The sequence below is a fragment of the Seriola aureovittata genome, chromosome 13 (assembly GCF_021018895.1).
Source record: "Seriola aureovittata isolate HTS-2021-v1 ecotype China chromosome 13, ASM2101889v1, whole genome shotgun sequence".
NCBI classification, from domain to species: domain Eukaryota; kingdom Metazoa; phylum Chordata; class Actinopteri; order Carangiformes; family Carangidae; genus Seriola; species Seriola aureovittata.
In genome coordinates this window covers 7131865-7158030 of record NC_079376.1, presented here as the reverse complement: position 1 = coordinate 7158030, position 26166 = coordinate 7131865, and the positions used below count along the sequence as shown (strand labels likewise).

Below are 26166 nucleotides of genomic sequence, written 5' to 3'. Positions count from 1 at the left end.
AATTATTTCCAGTACAGAGTAACTTGACAAACATTTTCTTAATTAATTGAATAATTGAAATGTCAGAAAGAAGTGAAAATTCCCATCACAATGTCCTGTAGCCTGAGGTGATGTCTTCAAATTATTTTATTTCATCCCACTAGCAGTCCCAGACCTCAAGAGATGCAGTTAATTATTACATAAGAGAAGGGAGGGCAGCAAATCCTAACATTTGAGAAGTTGAAACGAACACTAGGAGACTTTAAAATGATGTTTTTCATTAAAACCAGCATTAGAATTGAATGCTTCTGATAATTTGGTACAAAATATAAATGTAGTTGTGGCTGAATTCTTACACATAAAGCAAATTTGAGAGGAAAAATGTCAACATACGTGTACCCTGGCAAATTATCATATATGGTAATAGCTAATTAAAAGTGAGCACGATCGGCTTTCAGTATGAATTGCCAATACAACATCATCCATCTGCCAGGAAGCTCCAAGTCTGCCCTTTCTCCCAGCTATGCCAAATCAAGCCAGAGCCCCTTCACAGCCAGGCCACGCCAGTCTGAAGCCTGGCAGTGCACTGAGAGAGGGGATCCCTCAGGACACACAGGCAAAACCTATTTTAAACCGGTCATACTAAAATCCGTCCAAGACGAAGACACAACACCAAATATCTGCCATAGAACCGTTTGCACACACTGTACCGCATATGTACACACCGGTGCTTGCCACCGACTGTCAACGAAAAGGAAACCGTCAGTTTCTCAGAATCTGTTGGAGCAGTGAACACAGATTCCTCTGCGGTTGTGTGTCAGAGCAGCACAAATGGAGAGTCTAGTGCCATCTAGTGCTTCACTAAGATCCAGGAGTAAGGTAACTCATAAAACACAGAGCTATATTTAAGTAGAAATACATCTGCGCTCTTTGGATGAAAACTTTTCAGGAACTGAGGAAATGATTTTCCAGTTCCCGGGTTCATGAAGTCATCTAAGAACTCGATGGGCCATGAAAACTGAAATTGTGATTTTTTTTTTTTCTCCTATAATTATGAATGGACCTGTCACTTTCATGCTGGTGCAGTGTTTTTTTACATCCTAAATATTTTTCTTGTTTTTCACTACAACTATGTTCACACCTTTCTATACACTTAGAGCTTGTTCTTGCCTTGTCCTTCTGACCCATTTTTCAGTATTATTTCATCACTGTGTTTGCAACATGGCGTGCGGCAGATGAATAACAGAGATTTCTCACATTGGATGTGTGGAAAAGTTGAGGATGTGTGTGAGTAACTTTCCAGAAAAATAAGTCAGTAACCTTGGGTTTTAGGGTAACTCCTTTGAGCTCCCTGTACGCCCTAATGAATTCTCTGGAACAACTGGACTCTGTACTGAAGCCAAGGTCACATACCGACCCCCCCCCCCCACACACACACACAACACACACACACACACATTGTCTTCTCTCTGTTATGGCCACTTCTTCTTCCCTCTGCAGGGAAACATTATACAATCAGTATCTCGTGTCTATCAACAAACGAACACAATCTGGGGAGTGGACAACTGCCTTCTCGCCAGCCTCTCATGTCATGCTGACCCCCCCCCCCTTATCTCTAGTGTTCTCAGTCCGATCACCTAAAGTCAGTTCTCACCACTTCCTCTGCACCACCTCATCAACTGGAGCGATACACTTGTGATATCATAAATCTCTGTATAAAGAGATACGTGTGTGCATGTAAGTGTGTGTGTGTGTGTGTGTGCGTGTGTGTGTGTGTGTGTGTGTGTGTGTGTGTAAGTAAAGGGAGCCAAAACAGATGCCATTGGGCAGCTGTGTGCTCTTTTCCTGTCTGACTGACAGTCGTGTAACCCTGCCCTCTCAAAAAGTCTCCACTGGGTCCTAAAACCTGCCCGCTTCATTCTCATGCTAAACTTTACTTCAGCGTTTCAAAAACAGTTTATACTTCAATGAAAAACTGTTTATTTACCAAGTTTTGAAACTGTACGGATGGTGGAAGGGAGCCACCTCCTTTAAAGTTACTTTTGCCACGATAGTATATGTGGGAAAGTAGCTGAGGTCTGCTCTGGTGACATGAAAACAACCAGCGGGACAAACTGTTCCCACTTATAGATATACGTAAGGTAAGCAGTGACATGCTGGTCAGCTCTGAGGCCGACCAAATATATAACAACCATTGTTTGTCTATTTTTTTGACCTACAACTTTACTGTTGCAGACTCACTGACCAACTGGCTGGTGAAGAGAGCGGAGCATTTAGCAGCTAAAGAGCCAGATATGTTTCTCAGTTAGTGGAGACCACAGCAGGGCTAAAAGAAGAGAGAACGTTGTACTTAACATTCATTTGGTGACCAGACACTAAACCAAATGCATGCTTATGTTGTCCTGTAGCTGTGGGATATGTAAATAGGTATAAATAGGTAATTGTATACTACTACTAAAAATAATGATAATAATAATAATATGTCAATGTAGTGTTTACAGCTTGTTCCACTGCTCCCAGTTGGCCACAAAATTGATAAAACAAGATAAAAACTAAATATAAGTTACTGTTTCAAAGTTACAAAGTTAGCGTACTGTTATCTGATGCTATATTGATTCGTAGTTGGGAAACAAAACTATTCAATTATGCATGAATATGCCTGTAATATATATGCATTAAAGTACTGGGAGAAAAAAAACAAACAATTGGACCTTTGCTTGGCCCTATGGCACAATGAACAAGATGTTAATCGCCCCAAAATGAATATATTCCTCTAAGATGCTGAGTTAAGCAGAGAAAAGACAGAAGGTTATGGTTAAAGGATTTGTGGTATGGAAGGGAGAAGTTGCTAATGGAAATTTAAGGGGGGTTAAGGGGCTGTGCAACAGGTGTGTGTATGTGTATGCTGAGTGTTATGTCTGCAAGCTCTTTCCTCCGCCCACTGCACAGACCAAATCCTACCCCGCCGCTACAGGAACAGGTGAGTCAGCAGCGTTCACAACATTGATCAAATAGATGCATGATGGGAAGAGCAGAGGGACTTGGGCAGAGAGTCAGCTGTCCAACAACTGCTGCCTTCATCGAACTGTTAAATACACATTGGTCATGCACAAATGCCCTTCTAAAGGATTTAATTAGCACACAAGCATCGATACATGTGTCTAATTTGTCACGGCATATCATTTGTGTGAGTGAGTAGTATGTGTGTGTGTGTGTGTGTGTGTGTGTATACACGTATGCCTCGGTGAATTCAGTTAACAGGAACTGCGTCTTCCAGTCTTTCAGAGAAGTTAAATAGTGTGAACATAACAACTTCCTAAACACACACACACATGCGCACACACACACCTGCTCTGTGAAACTGGCTGTGTGCCGTGTGTAAAATTATCTGTTTAAATATAGCAACACGATTTCATGTTTATTCCTGCTTCAGGCACTGGGCAGACTTCACACACATATGGACGCACACGTGACAACACACACACACACGGTTGGGAAAGATGCTTGAAAACCAGAGTAGATCAGGGAGTTATATGATCAGGCATTTAAATGGACGGATCAATAACCGTAAACTTGTTACTATCATTTATTGTTTGATTTCCTGTTTTACAAACTTTCTATGATACAAAGTCACAGATATATTGAAATGTGAATGGTGATTTATAACTACATTGAAAAAATATCTTTCAAAACATGATTTTTGACCCTTTGAACAAGCTTAATGTTAAATTATTCAGTTCGCACTAATTCTATAGGTTTACAAACTTTTTTTAATAACAAGATCACTGCAATCATTACTGCATTGGCAAGTGCATGTTGTTACACATGTCAGCCTTATATTTTTATGTGATGTTATTTTTAAAACTTTCAGTCGGACCAACTGCCCACTGGGACAAACAAAGTTTAAACTTGAACCTGACATCACATGAAAAAAAGCTACCCACCCTCCCCATCTTTGTGATTATATACACACACACACACACACACACACACACACACACACACACACACACACACACTTTAGACCAGGCCTGCCAAATGCCATCTCTATGGCAATAACCCTTTCCCTGGATTGAGTGGTTGGTGGAATGCTCCCAGGGTTACCGTGCCAACAGCAGGAAACGCAATTCACATCTCTGCTCTATTCTTTATTCCCAGTCTCACTTCCTCTCAAGAAGGACACGCACATGCGCGCACGCACGCACGCACGCACACACACACACACATACACACACATGCAGATGAACACAGACAGTTACACAAAGTTGCCTTGGGATCCTCCTCTTTAAACTGGGTGCTGCTTCCGTGATAGATGAAGTGAATCACTGCTGGCCATGGTCTACCTCACATCCGAATCAGAGGAGGACAACATGGGAACAGTTAAAAACACAGCTGCTGGGGCTGTCTGGGTGGAAGCAGATGCTGTCGCAGGCTCAGGTACCACAGCAGCCAACAGTACTATTTTTTTTTTTTTTGATCAACCACTGAACCTCTGTATTGGATTTGAGACCAATACAGAGAATAATAAGCAAGGCCATGTCCAAAATCCCTCTGTTGTTCACTCACAGTGGACACCCAATATATTACTCTATATTGAACAGTAGACTGAGATTTCAGACACTTACTTTACTAATCATTATCAATGTACATCTACTACTGCCACTGCTACTAGCACAATTTCATACTATTAAGTGCTAACAAAACTAGCCAAACTAACCAAACTTGCTATCTGAGGCTAATGTTATGGTAATACAACATTCATGCAACTGCTGAATTACTGTGGGACTAACTATTGATACATATTAAGTCAAGTCGAGTCAATCTTTATTAATATAGCGCCAGATCAAAACAGAAGTTATCTCAAGGCACGTTTCAAATAAAACAGGTCTTGCCCGTACGGTTTTTATTTTTACTTTTATGGAACGTGTACTGTGCCATATTTCCTATGGGGACTTAAAGGAATAGTTCAAGGTTTTGGGAATTACGGTTATTTCTGGAAGAGAGTTGGATGAGAAGGTCCTTACCACTCTCATATCTGTCCATACAAGGCTACAGCCAGCAGCCAGTTAGCTTAGCATAGCATAAAGACTGGAAACAGGGGGGCACAGCTAGCCTGGCTCCATCCATTTCCAAAGAAATGACAGTTTATCATTTTGCAGTAGTCCAGAAGTGGGAGTCCACACATAATACGCACATAATTCAATGTAAAGGGCAATTTGTTGTTTTTACACATTTGTTGACAGATGACAGATGAAACAAACAAGATATACTGCATTAATTAGTAAAATTAGTAAAAAGAGAGCTTTTCTTGCTGTCTCCAGTCTTTATGCTAAGCTAAGCTAACTAGCTGCTGGCTTAGACTTAGATTTACTATATAAACATGCTAATTTTATCTCACAATCTGCAAAGAAAGCAAATAAGTATATTTCCCAAAATGTTGAACTTTTCCTTTAATATTGTTCTTTGACTTGTGACACGTTGTTTATTCCTTTCATGAGGGAGAGTGGAACTAATTTGACAGTATTGTGAATCACTTTTCTTCACACTGTACTAATTCTTTTTTTAAAAACACTTTGGTGTAACTCTTGTCTGTTGTTTCTCTGATTGCTACCATTGTTGTGTTTTATCCAAATATGTTTTCACACTTTCCCAATTACTTCCTATAAAGACTTCAGAGACCAACTGCTGTCATCAAGCTTTATTGGAAGTGTCCTGTTTTGAATCATGTAGCCACAATCAGAATGGCTTCTTTTTCTTTTTTTTTTTTTTACTTTTGTACAATGCAGTGTGCTTTTTGGTGGGGAGTCATTTCTTTTCTTGTAGAGAGATTATAGTGAGGGCAGAAAAATGGCTGCGCAAAAGATACTTTACAGTTAAATAGCATCACGAATAACACTGAATATGAGATGACTATACATTACGAACAGTAAACATCACTTAAACTCATTATTTTCAAATAACTATATTCAAAACAGACAAACTAACTCCATCGAATTTGAATTCATAAAAGTTTGTGACACAAAAGTCACACATAGTCATGTACATAAAAGTCATTCAAATAAAATAACTGCATCACATAAAATCATAAAACATTAACCTTACATTTTAAGGCCATAAGGAGCTGTCTCAATAACCGCAGGAGGAGTGGCTTCTTGCTCGGAGAACATTTATAGAAATTTTTACTTATTGTATCACTTTACTGTCTATTTCTGGGAGGGATGACCAGCTACATCACCAGAAAAAATACCCAGTGAATCATCTCCCTCAGAGGGAAGAGCAGCCTGTGAACAATTACTGTTTAATAACAACACATTCCGAGGCTTCCATTGGCCAGCTTGGCATTTCATATTTATATACATGACTATCAGGGAAAGTTTTGCATTACCTTTTCATGGCTATTTTAGGATTTAGACTGAGTGAGCTAATCCTACATCAGCAATAGTGACGGGCCTCAGCCTGAAGCTGCAGTGACAGAGCCGGCACTAGAGTGCAGTAAGAGACTCTACACGGCCAATGGCAGAGCATATCAGCTCCTGTTTCCTGTCTTTTTTTAGATAGAAGAGTAAAGATAGACAGGAATGTTAGGAGGGAGAAATGTGTCAGCATTAATAAGTAGCCACTGCACAAGGCATTAGCATTTTGCTGCAGCCCCGTGATATTAATAACAAATCTTTGGAGGAGATGGTCAGGTGGCATTGAAGCATGGTGCAGAAAAAGTGGGTACATACTAAAAAAGGGGGGGCACCTGTTGCGTAAGTCATGATCCTACCCAACAGATCATTTAGAAGAAAATACATCATATTAACATCCATTTAACACGCATCTCAAGCAATATGTTCTCAGGAAACTGTATTATTCCGACCAGTACACTACTATCTTGCATCACCCTTTCCAAGCAACAGTCATTTCATCATAATGTCACAATCATGGGCAGATCATGTCATTATTTCAACACACGTTTTTTTTCCCCTGTGTTTAAAAAATCAATTATAAGCAATAAAAGCAGCTTATGAATTCGAAGCACTTGAAAACTTATTTGGACAATGAAACTGATTCTGATTGAAATCCTGAGACACTGGTGGTAGTTCAGCAATCATCCTGTAGATGGAGCTACGGATCCTCTTCATATCAAACAACGGGAGTGAGTCAACACCGTACCTTACGGTACAGTAGGGGCTGAGAGTCACTAGAGGGTAGCAGCTCTCTGCAATGTTACCACGTCTGAACTGCTCCAAACATTCGAGCATCACAGGTGAGTCTGGTTGTGACAGAGGATGCTGGTTTCTGCTGCCTTTCATCCTGTGTGCCTCAGCTTTCTAATCTCATCTCACACCAGGGCAAAACTCATGAAATCCCCTCGTCTGACAGAGATGTTTGTTTGATGGAAACAATCTGCTTGTCACCAAAGAGGGAACCACAGCTTCACATAGCAATTTCTTACCAACAACTTGCAGCTTTGCCACTAGTGACGCATTACACAGCGAAAAATATGTTGTTTTAAGAAATGTGATAACTCGGTTTTACTTGTTCTAGAAAGATGAGAAAAATAAATGTATTTACTTCAACACTACAAGCATCTTGCAGCTTGCATTTCATTTAGACAGAGTTATTTCTGTGCATTTAAATTTAGGACACATGCATGTAAATATTTTCATCCTGACATGCTTGTTTCAAATAACTGATGAGAGCATCTTAGCAGCAGATAAAACCCCCGGCTCAGTTTGGGTGGAGCTGAGTCAAGAAGAGTGAGTTCAAAGAGAGAGGGGAGGGTGGGGTTGGCAGACTGTAGGGAAATGGGCGGGGGCGGGTGGATGTGAGGCTGACACCCAAGCTTCTACCGAGTCATGATGTTCTAGAACATTGGGAAACTCTTTTCACACTGAAACACACACATGCACAAACACAGACACAAACGCACAGCCTGCCACACCCACACGTCAACACAGTCTCCATTTCATCTCCCCCATGATTCTGCAAGGGAGCCCCCATCAGCCAATTGGATTGCACAACTGATATTCAGGGGTAGGGGAGTCCCACCAAATACCTACTGCTTATAAACATGTTGTGGTGGTTTCCATGGTTACACAGAGGGAGGCCCAAGGAGTTACGCAGCAGTGACTCCCGCTGAGTTAAAAACTTCAGATGAAAAAGTGACTTGCGTAAAAAAAAAAAGTAAGGTTTCCATATGTGTGTGTGTGTGTGTGTGTGTGTGTGTGTGTGTGCATGAAATCATCTTTGCAAGTGTACACACATACAGAGCACACTACACTGCTGGGAACTGCAGTTGGATGATATCCCAGTTTGCATTGGGAGTGGTGAATTATGATGTCAATAGCATAAAAGTGCTGTGTGTGTGTGTGTGTGTGTGTGTGTGTGTGTGTGTGCAAATATCTCTCAGCCAAACGTGTAAAGTTAATGAATTCCACCATTTCTGAGTGTGTGCGCGTGTGTGTCTGTGTGTGTCTGTGTGTGTGTGTGTGTGTGTGTGTGTGTGTGTGTGTATATCAAAAAGGCTGGGTGGTGAATAACCCATTGTCCAGGATAACCTCTTGGATGGTATGAACTGCATTGGAAAACTCCTCTCACACATAGCAACACCAGCCCCTGTCTGGGAGTGCATTGTGTGTGTGTGTCTGTGTGTGTGTGTGTGTGTGTGTGTGTGTGTGTGTGTGTGTGTGTGTGTGTGTGTGTGTGTATGTGTGTGTGTGTGTGTGTGTGTGTGTGTGTGTGTGTGTGTGTGTGTAAATGAATGCATAAATGTGTGCTTGTGCACCTAAGTTGAAACGGGCGTCTCTCCGTGCTTGGCCGAGGTTCCTGCTGTGACCTTATTTCCTGTGGAAGTAGCAGAGGAATGATGTCATCCTCTCTTGACCCAGAGTCAACAACTGTAAGCTGCAGGACCCCCCCCCCCCCACCTTAACCCCACCCACTACCCCCTGCACCATGAGTCTCTTTCTTATCTCAGTTCTTTCTCTTTGCCTGCTCCTCTCCTTCCCCAACTCCCTTGAATTCCTCTTTTCTCTGAGCCAACTTCTCGGGTAACAAAAAAACTTTCTCTCTCCTGCTGTCTTGCACAGACATCCATTCATTTGGCTTTCCTGTCCTCCTGCTATTTCCTTTCTATCTCCACACTTTTCTTTATCGCCCCTTCTATCCCCCTTTACTTCAAGGCTTTCTGTGCCAAAAAAAGTATCAGGCTTCTGTCTTAAAGGTCAGCAGTTCACTTCTCTCAGCTGGCTAGAAAAATGTGACCAGGAAAGCTCAGAAAGAGATCAACAATAAGATGAAAAATTGCCCTTGAGTGGCACTTACTGCATCTCCTGAATGCTTTCATGAAAGCTGTTACTAGGAGAGGACTTCTATTTTCATTTGCGGATATGTTGACCCGTGTTACTATGAAACACAGGCATAATCCACAAACTAATCCTACTTTTAGTACCAGTGCTTCCTAGAAATGATCAGGATAGTAAACCTTCTCTGACCAGCCAGATTACATGGTTGACACTATACTTTGTAACAGTAAATATATTTCTATTTTACTGAAATGGGCTCAACAACACCTGAGAAAAGTCTGATTATTGTTCCTGTCACTTCAAGTGTTGCATTCTTCTTGACTATAAAACATCTTTCAATCCATCAGTAGATTTGTTACTAGTTACAAGACAAGCAGAGTTCATTTCTCTGCAGAGAATGTCCCAACTGTGTCCCAGAGCCAGGTTTGGACAAAGTAAAGAGTGAAGCTGTACCACCTCCTCATCTATTTCCACGAGGGAAACCCTGCCTTTACTGACCAGTGCTATTCAAACCTAGCAACACGACCACACCAGTTGGCAAAAACACTCAAATCAGCAGTGAGTTAATTAAGCCATCAGAATGTCAGCTCTGGATGCAGCCAGGAGCGTACGTGTGTCTGTAAATCATGTCACCATCAGCTGCACTGAAACAACCCTGAGAAACAAAAACATTCAGGTCAAATTTCTTGTCTCATATTCCCCAAAAACTGAGAGAGAGAGAGAGAGAGAGAGAGAGAGAGAGAGACACAGAGAGAGAGAGAGGGAGGAAAGAGAGAGAGAGACCAAGTGTCAGTGGAAGGCTGTTGACCTGAAGTACCACGAACGGATTTAGTCGACTCCGCTCTCAGCATCACTACTGCCACGTTTGCCTGCTCTGAGTTTGACTGTTGTGGCCACTCCTCTGATTTATATCAGCTGGCTTCCTTGTCTCCACGGAGATTAATGGGTCTGCCTTGACAGGTGCAGAAAGCCCTGTATTAGTCTGTCAGCAGCAGAATCAACAATAAACATGCGTGCACTTGTTTGCGCACGCACACACACACATACATATACACACGTGCACACAGACATATACACAAATAAGGATGCTACTGCCTGAGGCCAGTGACATCCCAGAGGGCTTAACAGAACTTCCCATCAAAGCCAAGGCAGTGCCAAGTGAAACAGGGCTACAAATCTCCAAGGTGGAGCGTGTAAGTAGCTGTGTGTGAGCGCATGGGCATTTTCTCACTTGTGCGAGAGGGGGGGCTTGCCTTGTTTACAGTTTGATTGGCAGTTTAATGTGTGACTGAGGCAGAGGGGCGGGGTTGGCGCTGAGGAATATTAGCATAATTCCCAGAGTGCCAGAGTTGGTATTGGGTGTCAGAGAGCTATTCCCAAACTCAGCTGTGACCCACAGTAGCACTGGGTCAACTTACCCTCAGGCCAACAGACAGACACACACATACATGCTTGATCAAACGCACACGTTCACCAACTGGGATTCATATGAATATGCCCATATGCACACACATGTGCATGAACACGTGTGAATGCGCACGTATGCATGAACATCTGGACATGTAAGAAAGCCTGGATGCACACACACAACACGCAAACAAACACGCACAACCTCACACACCGACACACACACATGCAGGTCCATTTACACTGTGGCGACAGTGCGTCTGTTAGCAGGATGCCATAGTACAGAGAGGTGGACAGATTTAGGTCTCCCTCACACCTAACTCTGCCAGGGGTAGAGGGTAACGATACCGTTAACACTCAGTGTGCCAACAGACACCCACCCCCACTCTCCCGAACCCCAACCCCACCTCACCCCGCCCTTCAACCACCCTCCCGCTGTGCTCCAATCAGCACCTCTCATTGGGTTGCTCTGCCTTCCACACAGCAACAACTGCTATTTCCTGCTCCCAAAATAACAAAGCAGCCAATCACAGGGCAGAAGGAGAAGCGGTGGTCAACGTAGACCGCCTCCTTGACCACAGGTGAAAGAAGGACACAGAGAAGAAAAAAACAAAATGACCCACATGGACGAAAACAAAGAAAAGAAAAAACTGGAGGGAAAGAATAGAAGATGCAGGGATGGCAAGAGATTAGAGGAGATGTGGAGGCAGAGGAGCAGAAAAACAAATAAAAAAGAGGAAGGAAGGATGGATAGGCAGTCAGAGAACGGAGGAGGAATGAGATTGTGTAATGATGTGTTTGGGTGCTGGCTGTTCTGTTCTGACTATTGCAGCTACCATGGTAACCTCATAAATAGGTGCCCTACATATCAGCAGGGCATAAGGTTACACAGCTCAGTAAATAAACACACAGACACACACACACACACACACAAACAGCAGCAGGAGAGTGGTTGGGAGAAGGAGGGATGGAGGGAGAACAAAAAATAAGCAAATTAGTGAGAAAAAAAAGAAAGTGGAGCGAGAGAGGGAGAGGGGGAAAACCTGACAACTAATGATTTGATACTCTGAGTCGGTGTTAATGTGTGTCATGCATAATTATCTAAATCCACAATGTGCTGTTGAACACCCACATCACAGACAGACTGAGGTAACCCCCCCTTTCTGTGTTTATTCACTGCATCGTCATTACCTTGCACACACAAGCACACAGGAACTCATGCTCCCCCTCCCGTAGCACAACCCTAAATTACCTTTAAATATTCCCCCGGGAGGAAAGGAGAGCCAATACACACAACACAGATGCCTGCACACACACACACACACACACACACACACACACACACTCACGGTACAAAACACAAGTTAGAAAGCAGGAAAAGTCAACAGAGAGCCACTCCTAACTAGCTGTTCTGTTCTGTTCCATGATTCAGGGCACCAGCCTTTTCTCTTTGTTTTTTATTCAAGCACAGATAGGGAACCTGTATCGGCGTGTTGATGAATACTATTCATCACGGCCCATCGGCGCTGTTGTGTCAACATCCACTGGAAGCAATAGAGGCTGTCTTTCAAATTGTCTATTGTCAGTCTCGTGCTGTCAGTCAGTCTGTGTCACTTATTCTCTCTCAGACTGTCTATTTACTGTTAAACCATGAATGCATCTAAATTACAGCAAAAGTGACATTTGATTAATATTACCTTAATATGCTTTGATTACTACCTTAATACATAATATCAAACAGAGCTTGTGCTTTTGTCATTTTTAGGTGTGTGTGTGTGTGTGTGTGTGTGTGTGTGTGTGTGTGTGTGTGTGACTTACTCGGATCACCTCTGGAGTCTGCTGGATGAGTAGAGTTGATCCAGTGTCTCGCACAGCAGCAGGGTCGCCGACAGCAACGGCAGCGTCTCTTGCAGCTACTGCGGCTGGGGTGGCAACAGCGGCCGGGGCTTCAGGCGCGGCCACGGGTGTAAGGTCGGCTGAATGTGCGGTGGAATGCGACGTTGCAGGTGCAGGTGGTGCAGGAGCAGGGGTGTCACCTGCAGAGGCTTCTGTAACTTCATCCGTAACTTCAGTTGTAGGCTCGGGTACGGGTGTGGGCAGAGGTTTGGGGGCCACGTCAGGTGTTGGTTTAGGTGCAGGTTCGGATGTGGCATTGCACACAGCCTCGGGTGTTGCAGGTATAGGTGTGGGCGCAGGTGAAACTGTAAGTGTGTTTGCAAGGGAGTGGTTTGGTATGGCCGGGGCTGTGTTTATGTGCATGGGTGGAGCAGCGGGAGCAGCAGCTGGCGGGTTTGTGCTCTCCAGAGGGGTATCAGCCCTGCCGGTGGTGGCCAGTGTATCCTGCAGGAGCCTCATCACCTCCCGCTCCTTCCCACATTTCCGCTCAGCGCTCCCTGAGCTTCCTGCCCCAGAATCTACCAGCTCCTGTGCAAAACTCTCGATGCTCTCCAGGATCCTCAGCAGAAGGGCCCCATCCTCCTCCTCTCCTAACGAAGCTTCACTGTTCTCTCCCTGGGGAGGAGTCAGACTCGGGGGAGTCCTGGAGCTAGGGCCATTCATGGCTATGTGGCTAGCTGGCTTCTGGACTTGGAAGTGGGCCATTTTGGGCTGGGTGAGGGCCTCTTTGGGGGTGATCCCCTGGCCCCCCTCCCTCTTCCTGGTCTTGGCTGGAAGTGGAGGCTCAGTGTTTCTGGGGTGGCTCATACTCTGAGACAGATTCTCCAAGTCCATCAGCAGCTTGTCGATGTCATCATTCCTGTGTGAGACAGCCTTGGGTGCTGAGACTGTTAGCGAGGCAGAGGAAGGCCAAGTGGGGCTGTAGCCAGTGCTGGCTGGCGACGCATGTGAAGAGTTATGAAGTGTGTGTGCTTGGGATAGGTGCATGTGCTGACTTAACACAGTCCCGTTTTTGTTGTGGATAGTGTTTACCCCTCTGCTTGGAGTGAGTGTCTGTTGTGAGATTTGTTCTGGTGCCTTGCCCACATCTGCTTCCTCCTCCTCAATATAAAGAGCCTCCATAGGGGACGCCGGAGGAGTGTGTGTGTACGGTGGGGTCGGGGAAGTGCGAAGAGGGGAGGGAGACTGTGATGGAGAGGAGCCGGATGGAGAGCAGGTGATAGACGAGGGAGAGAGTGTGTGTTGTGTGATAGAAGAAGAATGTGGATGCTGTAGTCCATTGGTGAGGGAACTGGTTCTGGATGGGGAGCTTTGGGCTGGTATATTATGGATGGAGTCTGATTTCAAAGAAGAGGAGGATGAAACAGAGGAGAGAGTAGAAGATGCAGAGTGAGGAAGAGTCTTTGGGATGGGAGGGGACTGCACCACATCCTCGTAGCGAGGAGGTTGCTCATTGCCAAATATTGGAGAGTAAGGTCCCTGTTGGATGGAGTGAAGAGTGTTGACCAGCTCAGCCAAATCACTGTGCCCGCTTCCGGGTGCACCCTGCCCACTGCCTCCCAGGCTTCCAATCCCTTCCAACTCCAGGGGAAGTCTTTTCAGATAGGAGCTGAGTCGGGTCATCACAGCCCGATACACGCTGTCAGGACTGGCGCCTCCATCCTCCGTGCCTCCACCGGCTTTGCGTTTGATGCACTGCTTGATGATGTCAGTGCATTTTTTAAGGTCTTCAGAACATTTAAGCAGGATGTCAAGGCAGGCACGGATGTCCTCCCCGCCTGCTCCCCCGCTGCCTGCCTCCGCTCGTGTCTTCTCCAGCAAACGGGCAATCAGGTTCTCATCCCCCAGGGTGCTGCGGTACAGGGAGGCCACCGTGTTCAGACTTTGGTCTAATGAGCTGATGCTTGTTAGGCTGCTTGTCGAGCCGCCACCCACTTTGGTGATGGCTGACAAGGTGCCCGAGTTGCCCTTTAGCTTTGTCTCCTCCAGCCCTGCCCCTTTCCCCAGCACAAACGGCGGCATGTTCTCATCATTAGAAGTAGCCGTGCCATTCGTCATGCCATTAGTCGTTCCATTAGTGGTGATGTTAGAGCTGAAGTGACCGTAGATGATCTCCAGGTCAGTGGAGCGTCGGCTAAAAGAGTCGGGACGGACTTTACGACCTTTCCGGAAGGTGACGTGGCTGGAGGAGGAGAGGCGGAGCTTGTCGAAAGAAAACTCTTTGAGCTTACCACTGGCCAGGTTGATGGCCTCTTCAGTTATGTCCTTTAGACTGCTAGAAGAGCTCAGGTTCCCAGTCGATCCTCCGCAACTTGGGGTCTTCTTACCTCGCCACGTGGGGCTGTCTTCCCCTACGGACAGATTCCCACTGCTGCCCGCCCTTTCTAGACCACCATTATAACTAGTATCCATGGCAACACTAATTTTACAATGGTTAGGAAGCTGCTGAGTGATCATGTTACGGGAGTGTATGAGTGAGCTGTTCGTGTCAGTGTAAACGGGGTCTGGTGCGACAAGCAGCTCGGAGCAGGTGCCGCGGTGCGCGACAGTACAGTCCAGACCCTGGGACAGCGCCCCACATGGCCCCGAGCAGTAGTGCACAGCATGGGAGTGAGTTCGCCGGTCCACTACCACGCTGTTGTAGCAGCTCACACTGCTCACCACTACGCGATAGGCTGCTGCCATGATGACCAGCGTGCTTCAGGGCATAGGAAGGTCAAAATAATATGAAAGTGTAAAGCAAAAACAATAAAACGTTTACAAAATAAATGATAATGATTATAGAGTTTTTGCTGAGACTCCTTCGCTTGAGAGGAAAAAACTGTTTATGTCCAAATACCATAACCCTGAAAAATAATGTCTTTCAACTGCATGATGACAATTTTCAAAAGGCATAAAACGGCCATCAACACTTGAAAAGAAATGTCTATAACTATGACTTCCAGAGTCGATATTCTGCCATGCTTGCAACCGCAAAAGCTTTAAAAAGGATTCCACTCTCTTGCAGAGGAAAAGAACTCCTTGTCGGAGATCGCCGGGCCTCTTAATAACAGCTGTAAGGTTCCTCCTCTCTCCACAGGCACCTTCTCCGTTTCCTCTCTAGCAGCAGCTCATTAGCCACTAATGATAGCCATGCAGGACAGTGACAGTGGAAGATCCAGCTGGGGTATCACCCATCCCTCAAAAGAAGCAGGCCCAGAGGCTTAATCCAAGGCCAGTGAGGCCTTAACATTGCCCCTCTTCCTCTGGGCAATGAGACGTAGGAAGAACCCCCTTATCTCGCTCTGATTTCTTCGCTTTTTTTTTTTTTTTTGTCCTTAAGGAGATGAAAACGGACACAGCTGCAGAATAGCAGGGGACCAACCACAGATGGCCGGCTTCCTCCTCCTCCTCTCTGCGAGTGTTTGTCTGGATCTCCGTCACTCCCGTACTCCCTCTCGCCCCTTCCGTCTCCTACTGTCAACCATGTGTCAGGGGGAGTGCGTGTGTCTGACAGGAGGGCACCACCTGCGAGTCAGAAAGGGAGGGAGGGAGGAGAGAGGGTGAGAATGAGAGAAAGGGAAACCAGAGGAAGAGAGAGTAAATCATTAAGACAGTCACCAAGAAGTGGATACTTGTGAATGTGAGTGTTGAGCGTGCAAATGTGTACATCAATATAGAGCTGTGTGTGTGTGTGTGTGTGTGTGTGTGTGTGTGTGTGTGTGTGTGTGTGTGTGTGTGTGCCCCCTCCAGCTATCATCCAGATGTCAGTTGATACGATGCTTTAGACTCTTTGTCGTCAAAAAAAAAAAAAAAAAGCTGCAAACTGCATGTAGCTTCCCACCACATCTACCTCAAAACCACAAAGACAGAAAGGAAGGGAGGAGGAGAGACGTAGAAGTGTGCGCGGTTAAACAGGCTAAAGAAAAGACTCCCTCTTTCGCTGTCACAGCAGAGCTACAAAGAGTTTTCTCTAACCCCGCTGAGAAATCACCACTCAGTAAAAGAGAGGCAGGTGTGGTGGAAAGAGAAAACACCTGTTGTTTTCACATTTCCATTCCTGTTTTTTTTTTCCCCTTGGTACTGCAACTCCTATATGTTTGTTACGACATTAAAAATGTAATTTTAATTACTGTTGTGTTTGAGTCTATTCTTTTCAACGTCCAGTGCTGCAGAGGAAACAAAAAGGCTGAAACAAGCACATACGAAGACAAAAAGACAGACACACAGCCAAACATGACTAAAGTTGTGAAGTAGAGGTCATAGTGTGACCTTCAGCTGTTCCAAACACTGTGCAGTGTGTAACAAAGAGCTGCCTTGAACTTTATTATAAGCTATAATAGGACAAATGCTCCTCACAGGGCAATAAAATCTGACTTTTGGACCTACACACTGAGCTAAAAGTTACAACTGACACTTACTGTACAGATTTCAATTTTTTTTTTCATATTTTGGATTTTTCAAAATCAGCTAGATAAACATTGACTGCTGAGAGTTCATATTAGAGAGACATTTCTGTGCAGTAAAATAAGTTAAGCAACAAGTAAATACCAGTAACACGCCACATACCAGGCACTCACAGAGCCTGACAAGAAGGTAAACACAGTGTGCAGTAAACCTGCAAGCAAGAAAATAATTTAAAGGCCACGTAAAACAGTGAGTTCTTTCATTCTTTTTTTTTTTTCTCTTTTATGCCTCTCTGTCGCTGTATATCTCTCTCCCCCTCTATCAATTAGTTTTAGATGCCTTTGTGTCATAGTCACTTTCTCTCTCCGTCTTCCTCTGTTTTCCCTCCTCCTTCACAGAGGCAACACATTCCTCTGGCCCTCCCACACATGCATGCCCATTCGTACTGCACATACATATATTAACTGTAATGCTGCGGTGAGACAGCACCACTATAGCCACAACCGCACTCATGCAATCTAAGCTCCATCCTAATCCCAACTATACAAACATACTGCATACTTTCAGAAATCCAAATGTAAGACTGCGAATTTGGAACTACATAGAACTGAAACATATAGAAGAAGCCATGGTTTTATATTCAAATAATAGATTTTTTTTTTTTAAATTTTCATATTTTTCAAGCATTCATGAAAACCCTGCTGTCACTCAAACACAGACACACGGCTGATTAGTTGATATAAGATCAGGACTGTGTACCTGTGGGATGCAGGATTTTCAGAATAAGCACGGGAAGAAAAAACAACATTGAGAGGTGATAACAAGTTATCATCTGATCTGTTCGGGATTCTCAGGAGAATTATGGAGCCGGAGTTTCCTACTTAAAAGTGTGAAAAAGAGCAACTGGGTAGAGAGGGGGAGGAATGATTGGTGGGCTCATGGGAAGGGGGGGGGTTCTGGCAAGGTGAGGAGGGGGGTTTGTGGCACCTGGAAAAACAACTATTAAGACTTTGTATGGAAAAAACAGGCGGTCACCTCGTCTCTGTCTCACTTTCTTTCTCCTTTCTCTCCACACACACACACACACACACACACACACACACACACACACACACACACACACACATAACAGCTGGATGCTGCTGAATCAGTCTCTTGAGCAGGAAATTACACTTCCTGGCAAGCTGCAGTTGAAATCTCGACAGTCAGTTAGAAATAGACTACTATAGGATGGCAATCAGACACACACACACACACGCAAACATGCCCACTCACACTCCTTTCACCATGCTGCACGCACACACTTAATGTCCGTGTGTATATCTTGGTAAACGACAGCTTCCCCAAAGTGATACTGAGCATGTAAACAAACTCCACTGGTGTTTATAACACTGAACAACTTCCACACACACACACACACGCGCACGTGCCTACACCCACCCGTGAATGCCTGCACATGCCTCACTGGCACATAATTCAGAAAGAGATGATTCACTGGTAAGCGCGCTCACACACACACACGCGCGCACGCATACATACACACATGTTCTGTGGTGTGTTTTCAAGCTTTGGCCTGATTTAGTGGCAGCTCAGTTATTTATGGGCGAGTTAGCTAAGAATTTGCGGAGGTATCAGGTTTCACTTTAACGTCAACAAGCCAAAGCTTAAAGCCAAAATCTGGAAAGTCTGTGAACATGAAAAATGTGGCTTTATTTTTCAAAGCTGTCTGTTTGGAGAAAATAAAAACATGATGAAAAATAAACTTTTGGTTACTCTTATAACTATATATTATAATATAATATAATTACGAGCACAGGTAGGCCTATTTCTTTTTTTCATTTTTAATTCTACAACTGTAAATTGAGACTAATTTACATCAGATTGAATCTTACCTTCGAGCGAGAACATGGTGAAGGCTACCGCCTCGCTTTTTGTGAGAGATTTTAACAAAGGGCAACATAATGCAATTTGCAGTGGAATTTTTATCTGCACCTTTTATCCTTTGCTTTTTCAGAGGTTTTATTTGTCTCTCTGTGCCTTGAATTTAAAGGTAGAACAAGAAGTGAGAAGTGGAGGCAGATCAGTCGATTGTGTTCCTTGAGTTTCTTTGTGAGAGGAAATTAGGTTATTTGTGACAAGCATTCTCCCTTTTCTCCTCTTGCGTTCCCATCCTCTCAATCTCCCTCTCTTTCTTTCTTTACCTCTCCTTCCCTCCCTCCCTTCTTTTTACCCAGTCTAAAAAGGTCTTCCCTTCAACCTGACCTTCACCAGGAAGCACTAAATCACTGGAGGCCACTTCTGTCACAACCTCTAATCCAGCCACTAAAAGTATGTTCGTGCATGTGTGTGTGTGCGTGTGTGCGTGTGTGCATCAACAAATGTGCACAGAAAGAGCTTGTGTACTTTGTGCAATTTTGTCCACACCAATAAACACATGTTCTTTTGCTGTACATGTGTATGTGTGTGTGTGTGTGTGTGTGCGCCTATGGGTACAGAGCAAGGGGCCAAGGGGGCCTCCTAAGGGGAAGTGGGTCTTTGTGAAGAAGAGGGCCCAAATAGGAACCCCAAACATACCCCCAGGGAGAGAGAGAGAGGACAGGTCTACACTAGCCCACTCACTGTAAATACACACACACACACACACACACACACACACACACACACACACACACACACACACACACAGCTTGATGCAACTTCTGTGTTTCTACTGAGATCACACAGTGAGAACAGTGGGCTCTGCTATGCCATACACATACTAAACAGAGCCGAGAGAGAGACACTAGCTGCTCTGTGGGTATTGACTTCTGCCCTACAATGAGCGACAACAGTAGCTACAAAGGAGGGATTACTGGGCTTTATTCAACAGAACTCTCCTCTGAGAAACAAAACTGAGAAACATAAACACTCACAAGGAACTGCACATAAATGCATGCAAACACACATCACAAAAATCACAGAATTAAAAATGCATCCAAATTGCAAGGAAAAGAATCTTAATGCATTCATAAATGCATTCCTTCAACTTTTTAAAATGTCAATTTTAAAACACACTCTGTCCTCTCCTTCTTTCTTTCTTTCCTTCACTCATTTCATTCTCTCTCTCTTTCCTTTTCCCACACTCTGATCTTCACAAATGTCCAACAAAATAACTGCGTTTTCTGACCCACTTCTCTGCTTCTGTCTGTAATCCTCACATGAATTATTTACTCTGACTTCTAAGTGCCTGTTTGAATGCGCACACACACACACACACACACACACACACACACACACACACAACACAACACACAAACTACACATTCGTGCTCCCTTGAAAAATCAAGTCAAACTTATTCTGCAGCAGAGTTTGTTCATCAGCTGAGACATCAAACCGTCTTTGCTGGCAGACAGACAGACAGACAGACAGACAGACAGACAGACAGATAGACAGACACTCTGGCACGAAGCTCTGTCCTTGTCAAGCCCGGGCCACACTTCAATTATCATCATTTTCTGAGTCAGCTGCAGCTGCAGAGAAATGAGGGAGAAAGATGGCCTGGCTGGTAACCAGGCTGTGCAAAACAGGAAGAAGAGAAACAATTGTCTTTCTTGTGCAGATGAAAAAAACAAGCAAAACTAAATTCACTCAGCTAAAGACAAAATCAATCGTTTCTTCCTTAAACCTGAAATCAGCACTAACCTTGGCAAACAACTTCCTCATGACTGTCCTATCATCTTTCTATTGTCTAACAAAGCAAAGGCACCTCTGAAGTGCAACAGGTTCAAAATGCGATACATAAAACACAGCAGGAGGTTTCCGTTGACAGTGCCAGATGCACAAGGCCATTAGTCTATCTTGAGGAGGAGGGCTGGGAGGGAGTTTTGGGGGGTCTGGATTACAAAAGAAAAAAGCCCACGGCAGGTCCCTCACAGAGACAAGCAGGGAGCTGCTCTGCAAACCAGACATCTGTACACCAGCCAAACACAGGCAGGGGGGAAAAAAAGAAAACTCAGTGGGGATATTTGATACAGTTATGGATTAAGGGATGGTTACGGTATCTGTGTTCATGAGCCCAAAAGAAAGAAAGAATATATCTGTTTGTTCAGGCTGTAGAAACAGTAAAAAGAAGGAAATAACCATTATCAGGCATCTAGGGACACAGAATGTCCCTAAAATGAGGGAAGACCACCACCCAGGTGTTTTCTGACAGGAGAAGAGAGTAAAGAGTGTACGTTCGCTATCAAAACTGCAAAACTGAATATGTACGGGAGTTATGTTTGCCAAACTTATTTTCTGGATGAGACTCAGGCTCCTGAGAGCACAAATCACTGTACTCTGTAGAAACACACACACACACACACACACACACACATACACAAACACAGCTGTTCATGATGAAACCATGTCTGCAGACTTGATAGAGCACACCCAAGAATAATGGCACTGGCCATTATACATCAGACCAGCAGTCAGGGCTCAACAGGACTAAGCAACATGCAGGCAGGTCCAGGCCTATAGGGACAGTTTTTATAAAAAGGCATTTTCAGTGTAAACAGAGAGCGGAAACACAGGACAAAGACAGCAGTGATTTATATTTGAATGGTTGGTATTCATCTTAATGTTGAAGTGGATGAATCTGTTCTCTATTACTTTTCCCCACCAGATAACAAAGTCAAATGGTCTTTGTCGGTGGGTGCAGCAGGAAGGAGCGGCTCCTACAGTCGGCACGGATGAAACTGACGGAGGCAGATTCCACTGAAAGTCAATAAATGTCACTATTTTCCAAAACAATCAATTAACTGAGGCAATACTCTGCAGATTAACTGATGAGGAAATGAACCATTAGCTGCAGCCCCAGCGCTGGTAACTGAAGTTGTGCTTGCATTAGCTGATTGGCACCAGTTACTTCATTCATGCTTCAGAGTCATGGCTCATTCATCAGCTGTTTGGAAACCAGCTGACTAGTGCTGTCCAGTCCTGATACAATTCATTATTGCCGCTGTAGTACACATAACACCAACCTCCTGCTCATCTGCAACACATTTGGTATTGTTTGATTACTGAACATAAGATTTACAGGTCGTATATTGCATAAAGTGAGAATTCTGGGTCTTTGTTGATTATAAAGCAGGTCTACGTTCTATATTAATACTGTGAAAGTATCAAAGGGTTCAGTTCACAGAGAAATTTCCTTGAAATTTGCTATATTTCTATTAGATCACTCAGAAAACACTCGACAACCTGTTGTTACTAGAGCTCCAGAGAGAATACTGAGAGAGATGTGAAACTTCTTGAGGATATGAAAACTTCAAATAAAACAGCAGAATAAGAAGTGTAAAATATGGGACCTTTAATGTTTTCTGCCCTGTGTAACTGGATAACCATTTACTAGGAATGGTCAGTTCCTTGACATGTTTCTGACTGATACTGAGCTAAGCTAAGCTAACCCGACATTTAATATTCCCTTCAGGATGTTAAGTCAGATAAGTCAGTAATATAGCAAATTACTTATAACAACATGTTAAATTTCCACTATGTAGAATCAAAGAGACACTCTCTCTCTCTCTGTCCCTCGCTCTGTGTTTAATCCTTTCCTCCTCTTCTCTAACTGGATACAAGCTCCTACTTTTACAGGCTGAGATGGCACAAGCGCTCCTCCACAGTTCTACACCTACAGCGCTGAACCAGCTGTTCCCTCGCTGCTCTTCACATCTCTCAGGAGAGTGGGCTGTGTGAATAGCTCAGCACCTCATTAAGAACAAAACACTAACTCCAAGGACTATAGGACACATGGACACACACAGACACACACACACAGGTCTATATACAATATATCCCCTGAGAGAAGGTCTTGAGGGCAGCAAAGAGGATGTTTTTGTGCTTCTGAGCAGATGAGGAAAACAGTGACTCACATCTTTTCTTATCCTTAAATATTTCCTGCTTAAAACGGCTTGGCCTTATAAGGCTAACATACACAGTCTTTATCACACACACACACACACACACACACACACACACACACACACACACACACACACACACACACACACACACACACACACACACACACACACACACACACACACACACACACACACACACACACACACACACACACACACACACACACACACACACACACACACACACACACACTGAGATCCTGTTGTTCCACTGCAGAGGGCAGAAAGAACATGCTGTAAATACACAACACTGTGGGCCACATGAGATGATGATGAAAGCTGGCATCGGCTTCAAAACATCCAAACCAGCAGTACACCCCCCCACCCACACACACACACACACACACATTTTTGCACATATACACCCGAATACCAACGAGTGCACACGCACAATTGCAGATATGTCACGATAAGTCAAATAAACCTCTGCACTACACTCACATAAAGATCCATGCACATGAAAGCAAGCATGCATATGCACACACACACACACACAAACAAACACCTACACACACACACATAGACACACATCTGTCCATCCTGCCTTGCCCGGAGCTCACTATGACCCGGTCCCTGCATTGCAGCTAATTTAAAAAGCACATTTTGGGTGATGTCATGCTTTTGGCTGCGTTCTGCTTATGCACACAAAGACACACAAATCAGACATCAGACACACGTATGCCCACACAAAGACACACACACACACACACACACACACACACACACACGTGTGCACAGAAAAAACAAAGGACACACAAATAAATCTAATGTAATGCGCAAAGACAGCTGACCTGGATTCAGCCACTCAACAGTTTATTCCTACTACCACCTACAACCCAGACCCAAAAGCAACCAGCTTACACCAACCGCTCAGCTGAATACACACACATTGAAAAAGCCCAGAGGAAAAGGTTCTGTGTTTGGTGCAGTGAGGCCCAAAATCAATAAACATATCTCTGGTATCTGGCTTCTATAGCATACACATGGTTCATCACCGCACACCTTGACAAATCACATGAGATCAATGCACTCTCCCGAACTGAATCAGTCTATTTAGGACTGCTACTGTCAAACAGAAAAAAGTCCAAATACTAATTGTCTAAGACATGAAAAAATAAATACTCATCACAGACAAACAAATGGCTGGTGGTCCTGGCTGCACATGCAACATCAGGCTACCATGAGGCTGCTTCTCCTGATCCCTGATGTGCATTGTCTTTCATTATTGAAAACCTGCTTACACTCAGCCCTGAGCCCACGTTTCTATTCTCCCGCATAAAACAGCTGTTCAGAACACACTTAGACAAAGATAGGCAACACATGCTGATTTATATGACATGTCTTAAACAGCAGAATGACGTCATTAGGAAAGTATAGCCTCCATCACAGCTTTCCTTACATTATTATTATGGTTTCCTATATAGTTTTTTTTGTTCTTTTTTTCCCATAATGTGGGTAGAGGAGAGTCAGTTTGTAACTGCTCTAACAGTCTGGACAAAAATACTGAAGTTCAAAAGAAGTCGCAGCGCTTCTGTGTCCTGGTCCACCCTAAGAAATGAAAAGCTAAAAGAAACCCAAAGCAGTTGAAATGTCACTGATGGCTGGACGCTGTTTATTTCCATTTCCAGCGTTTTAACGGAGAACAATGGGGCATTTTGAAAAGCAGAGGTAACCTCCGCTCAGTGAATTACAACAGACATCATAAATCATAAATGCACTGGGCTTTATACAGCCAGAACTTATTAATATAAAAAAATCTATTATTCTGATCAGCTTAGGACATCGCTAATGAAAATATGTAGAAAAAGATGCACTTGGATGTGGTGACAGCTGAGTTAGTTTATCAGGTAATCTTTGCTTTATTGGCCTAGCTTGATTTTTATCTGGTCAGATTGGCTTTAGCTGAGGTTCTAGAAAAGATTCATCACAGCTCCAGCAGTACAAAAATAACTAACTCTAATATGACAAATAAAGAAAAAACACTATTAATTATGAGATGTTGAGCGTTGAGGCACACTCAAAGCCCAAAAAGGAAGAGAAGTAGACCAAAACTAGACGACATGGAGCCACAACCAGATCCAATCTCAGATTCACTGCTCGGTCAGAGCTGAATGACTCGTTCCAGAAATTTCTGAACTCAGACATTCCCCAGATACCAGAGTGCTTTTTACACTAACACACATCATTCAAAGTAACACAACGAGCAAAACTACTTAACGAACCATAACACACACACACACACACACACACACACACACCTCTATCAGGGATGTTGTGCTCAGATCCAGCACTTGTGAAACTAAATTGCAATCGCTGACAAGATGATGGATCTGCCCCACGAGCACGTGATGTGGGAGGCATCAGCGGGGGCCACCAGTTCACTTTCACTCTCGATGTATGGTGATAGGCGTCTAGTGAGCAGGCGAGGCACGTTGTGGCAAGTCGTGAAATGACTGCATAATCTTTGTACACAACACGCACACCGACACAGCGAGGGTGAATTAGACACAAGAGAGGAGAAAGAGAAAGAGAGGCAAAAGCAGGAGGGAACAAGATGGAGAAAGCGTCGTCGTGATGGATTTTGAAAACTGTGTGATTATGTGTGTATTATTTCCAATCACTTTCTCCCGGTGTTGGAACCAATGGAAGCCACTAGAGCCCCGGATCAAAGCTGCAAACCACATGAAACCAGCCTTCTAGCCACGGCTTACATGTTGTTTTTCCCATTTTCCTTACCTCACATCAATTTCTTCCTTTTAAATGCGCCTGAGGGTTATTATAATATGCCACTACTGTCATTATTATTACATGCTCATATATTAATAAAATTACATGGGCCTCCAGTAATTCTTTTTTAATAATGGAGGGCTTGGACTGAGGTTCTCCTTCAAGAATGATTCAAGAATCAGCATGTCCACATACAGTATATGTTAATGTTGTTAAAGTCATTACATCTTAGACTTGAGAGGCTCTGTCTTTGAGAGCTTTGATCAGTCTTCTCTCTCTCTCTGTTGTTTTTCAGTCATGGATGTGTTTATATCAAGAAACAAAGATATTTCTAGTTTTAACAAAAATCTGAATTTAGATGGTTTTTTTTTGATATATGAAGATGGACAGCTGGAATACAACTAGGACTGCAACTACGCCTGGACATGATGAACATCATCAATTTCATATTTTTTCAGTGAAAATGAAATTCAAAAATGACCATTTCAATTGAAATCGTGACTCATATCGCAATAGCAATATTTTTTTTTTC

The 26166-nt window shown here is 43.8% G+C and overlaps 1 protein-coding gene across 4 annotated transcripts in view; it reads right to left on the bottom strand.

Annotated features, from left to right (window-relative positions):
• The window catches only part of ppp2r3a (protein phosphatase 2, regulatory subunit B'', alpha), a 63268-nt gene that overhangs the window by 11387 nt on the left and 25715 nt on the right, over window positions 1-26166 (bottom strand). For all 4 annotated transcript variants that reach the window (XM_056392921.1, XM_056392922.1, XM_056392923.1 and 1 more), the window contains exon 2: window positions 12498-16082. In XM_056392921.1, the coding sequence (XP_056248896.1) occupies window positions 12498-15260 (2763 nt within the window). In that variant the 5' untranslated portion in view covers window positions 15261-16082. The remainder of the gene's footprint in view (window positions 1-12497; window positions 16083-26166) is intronic.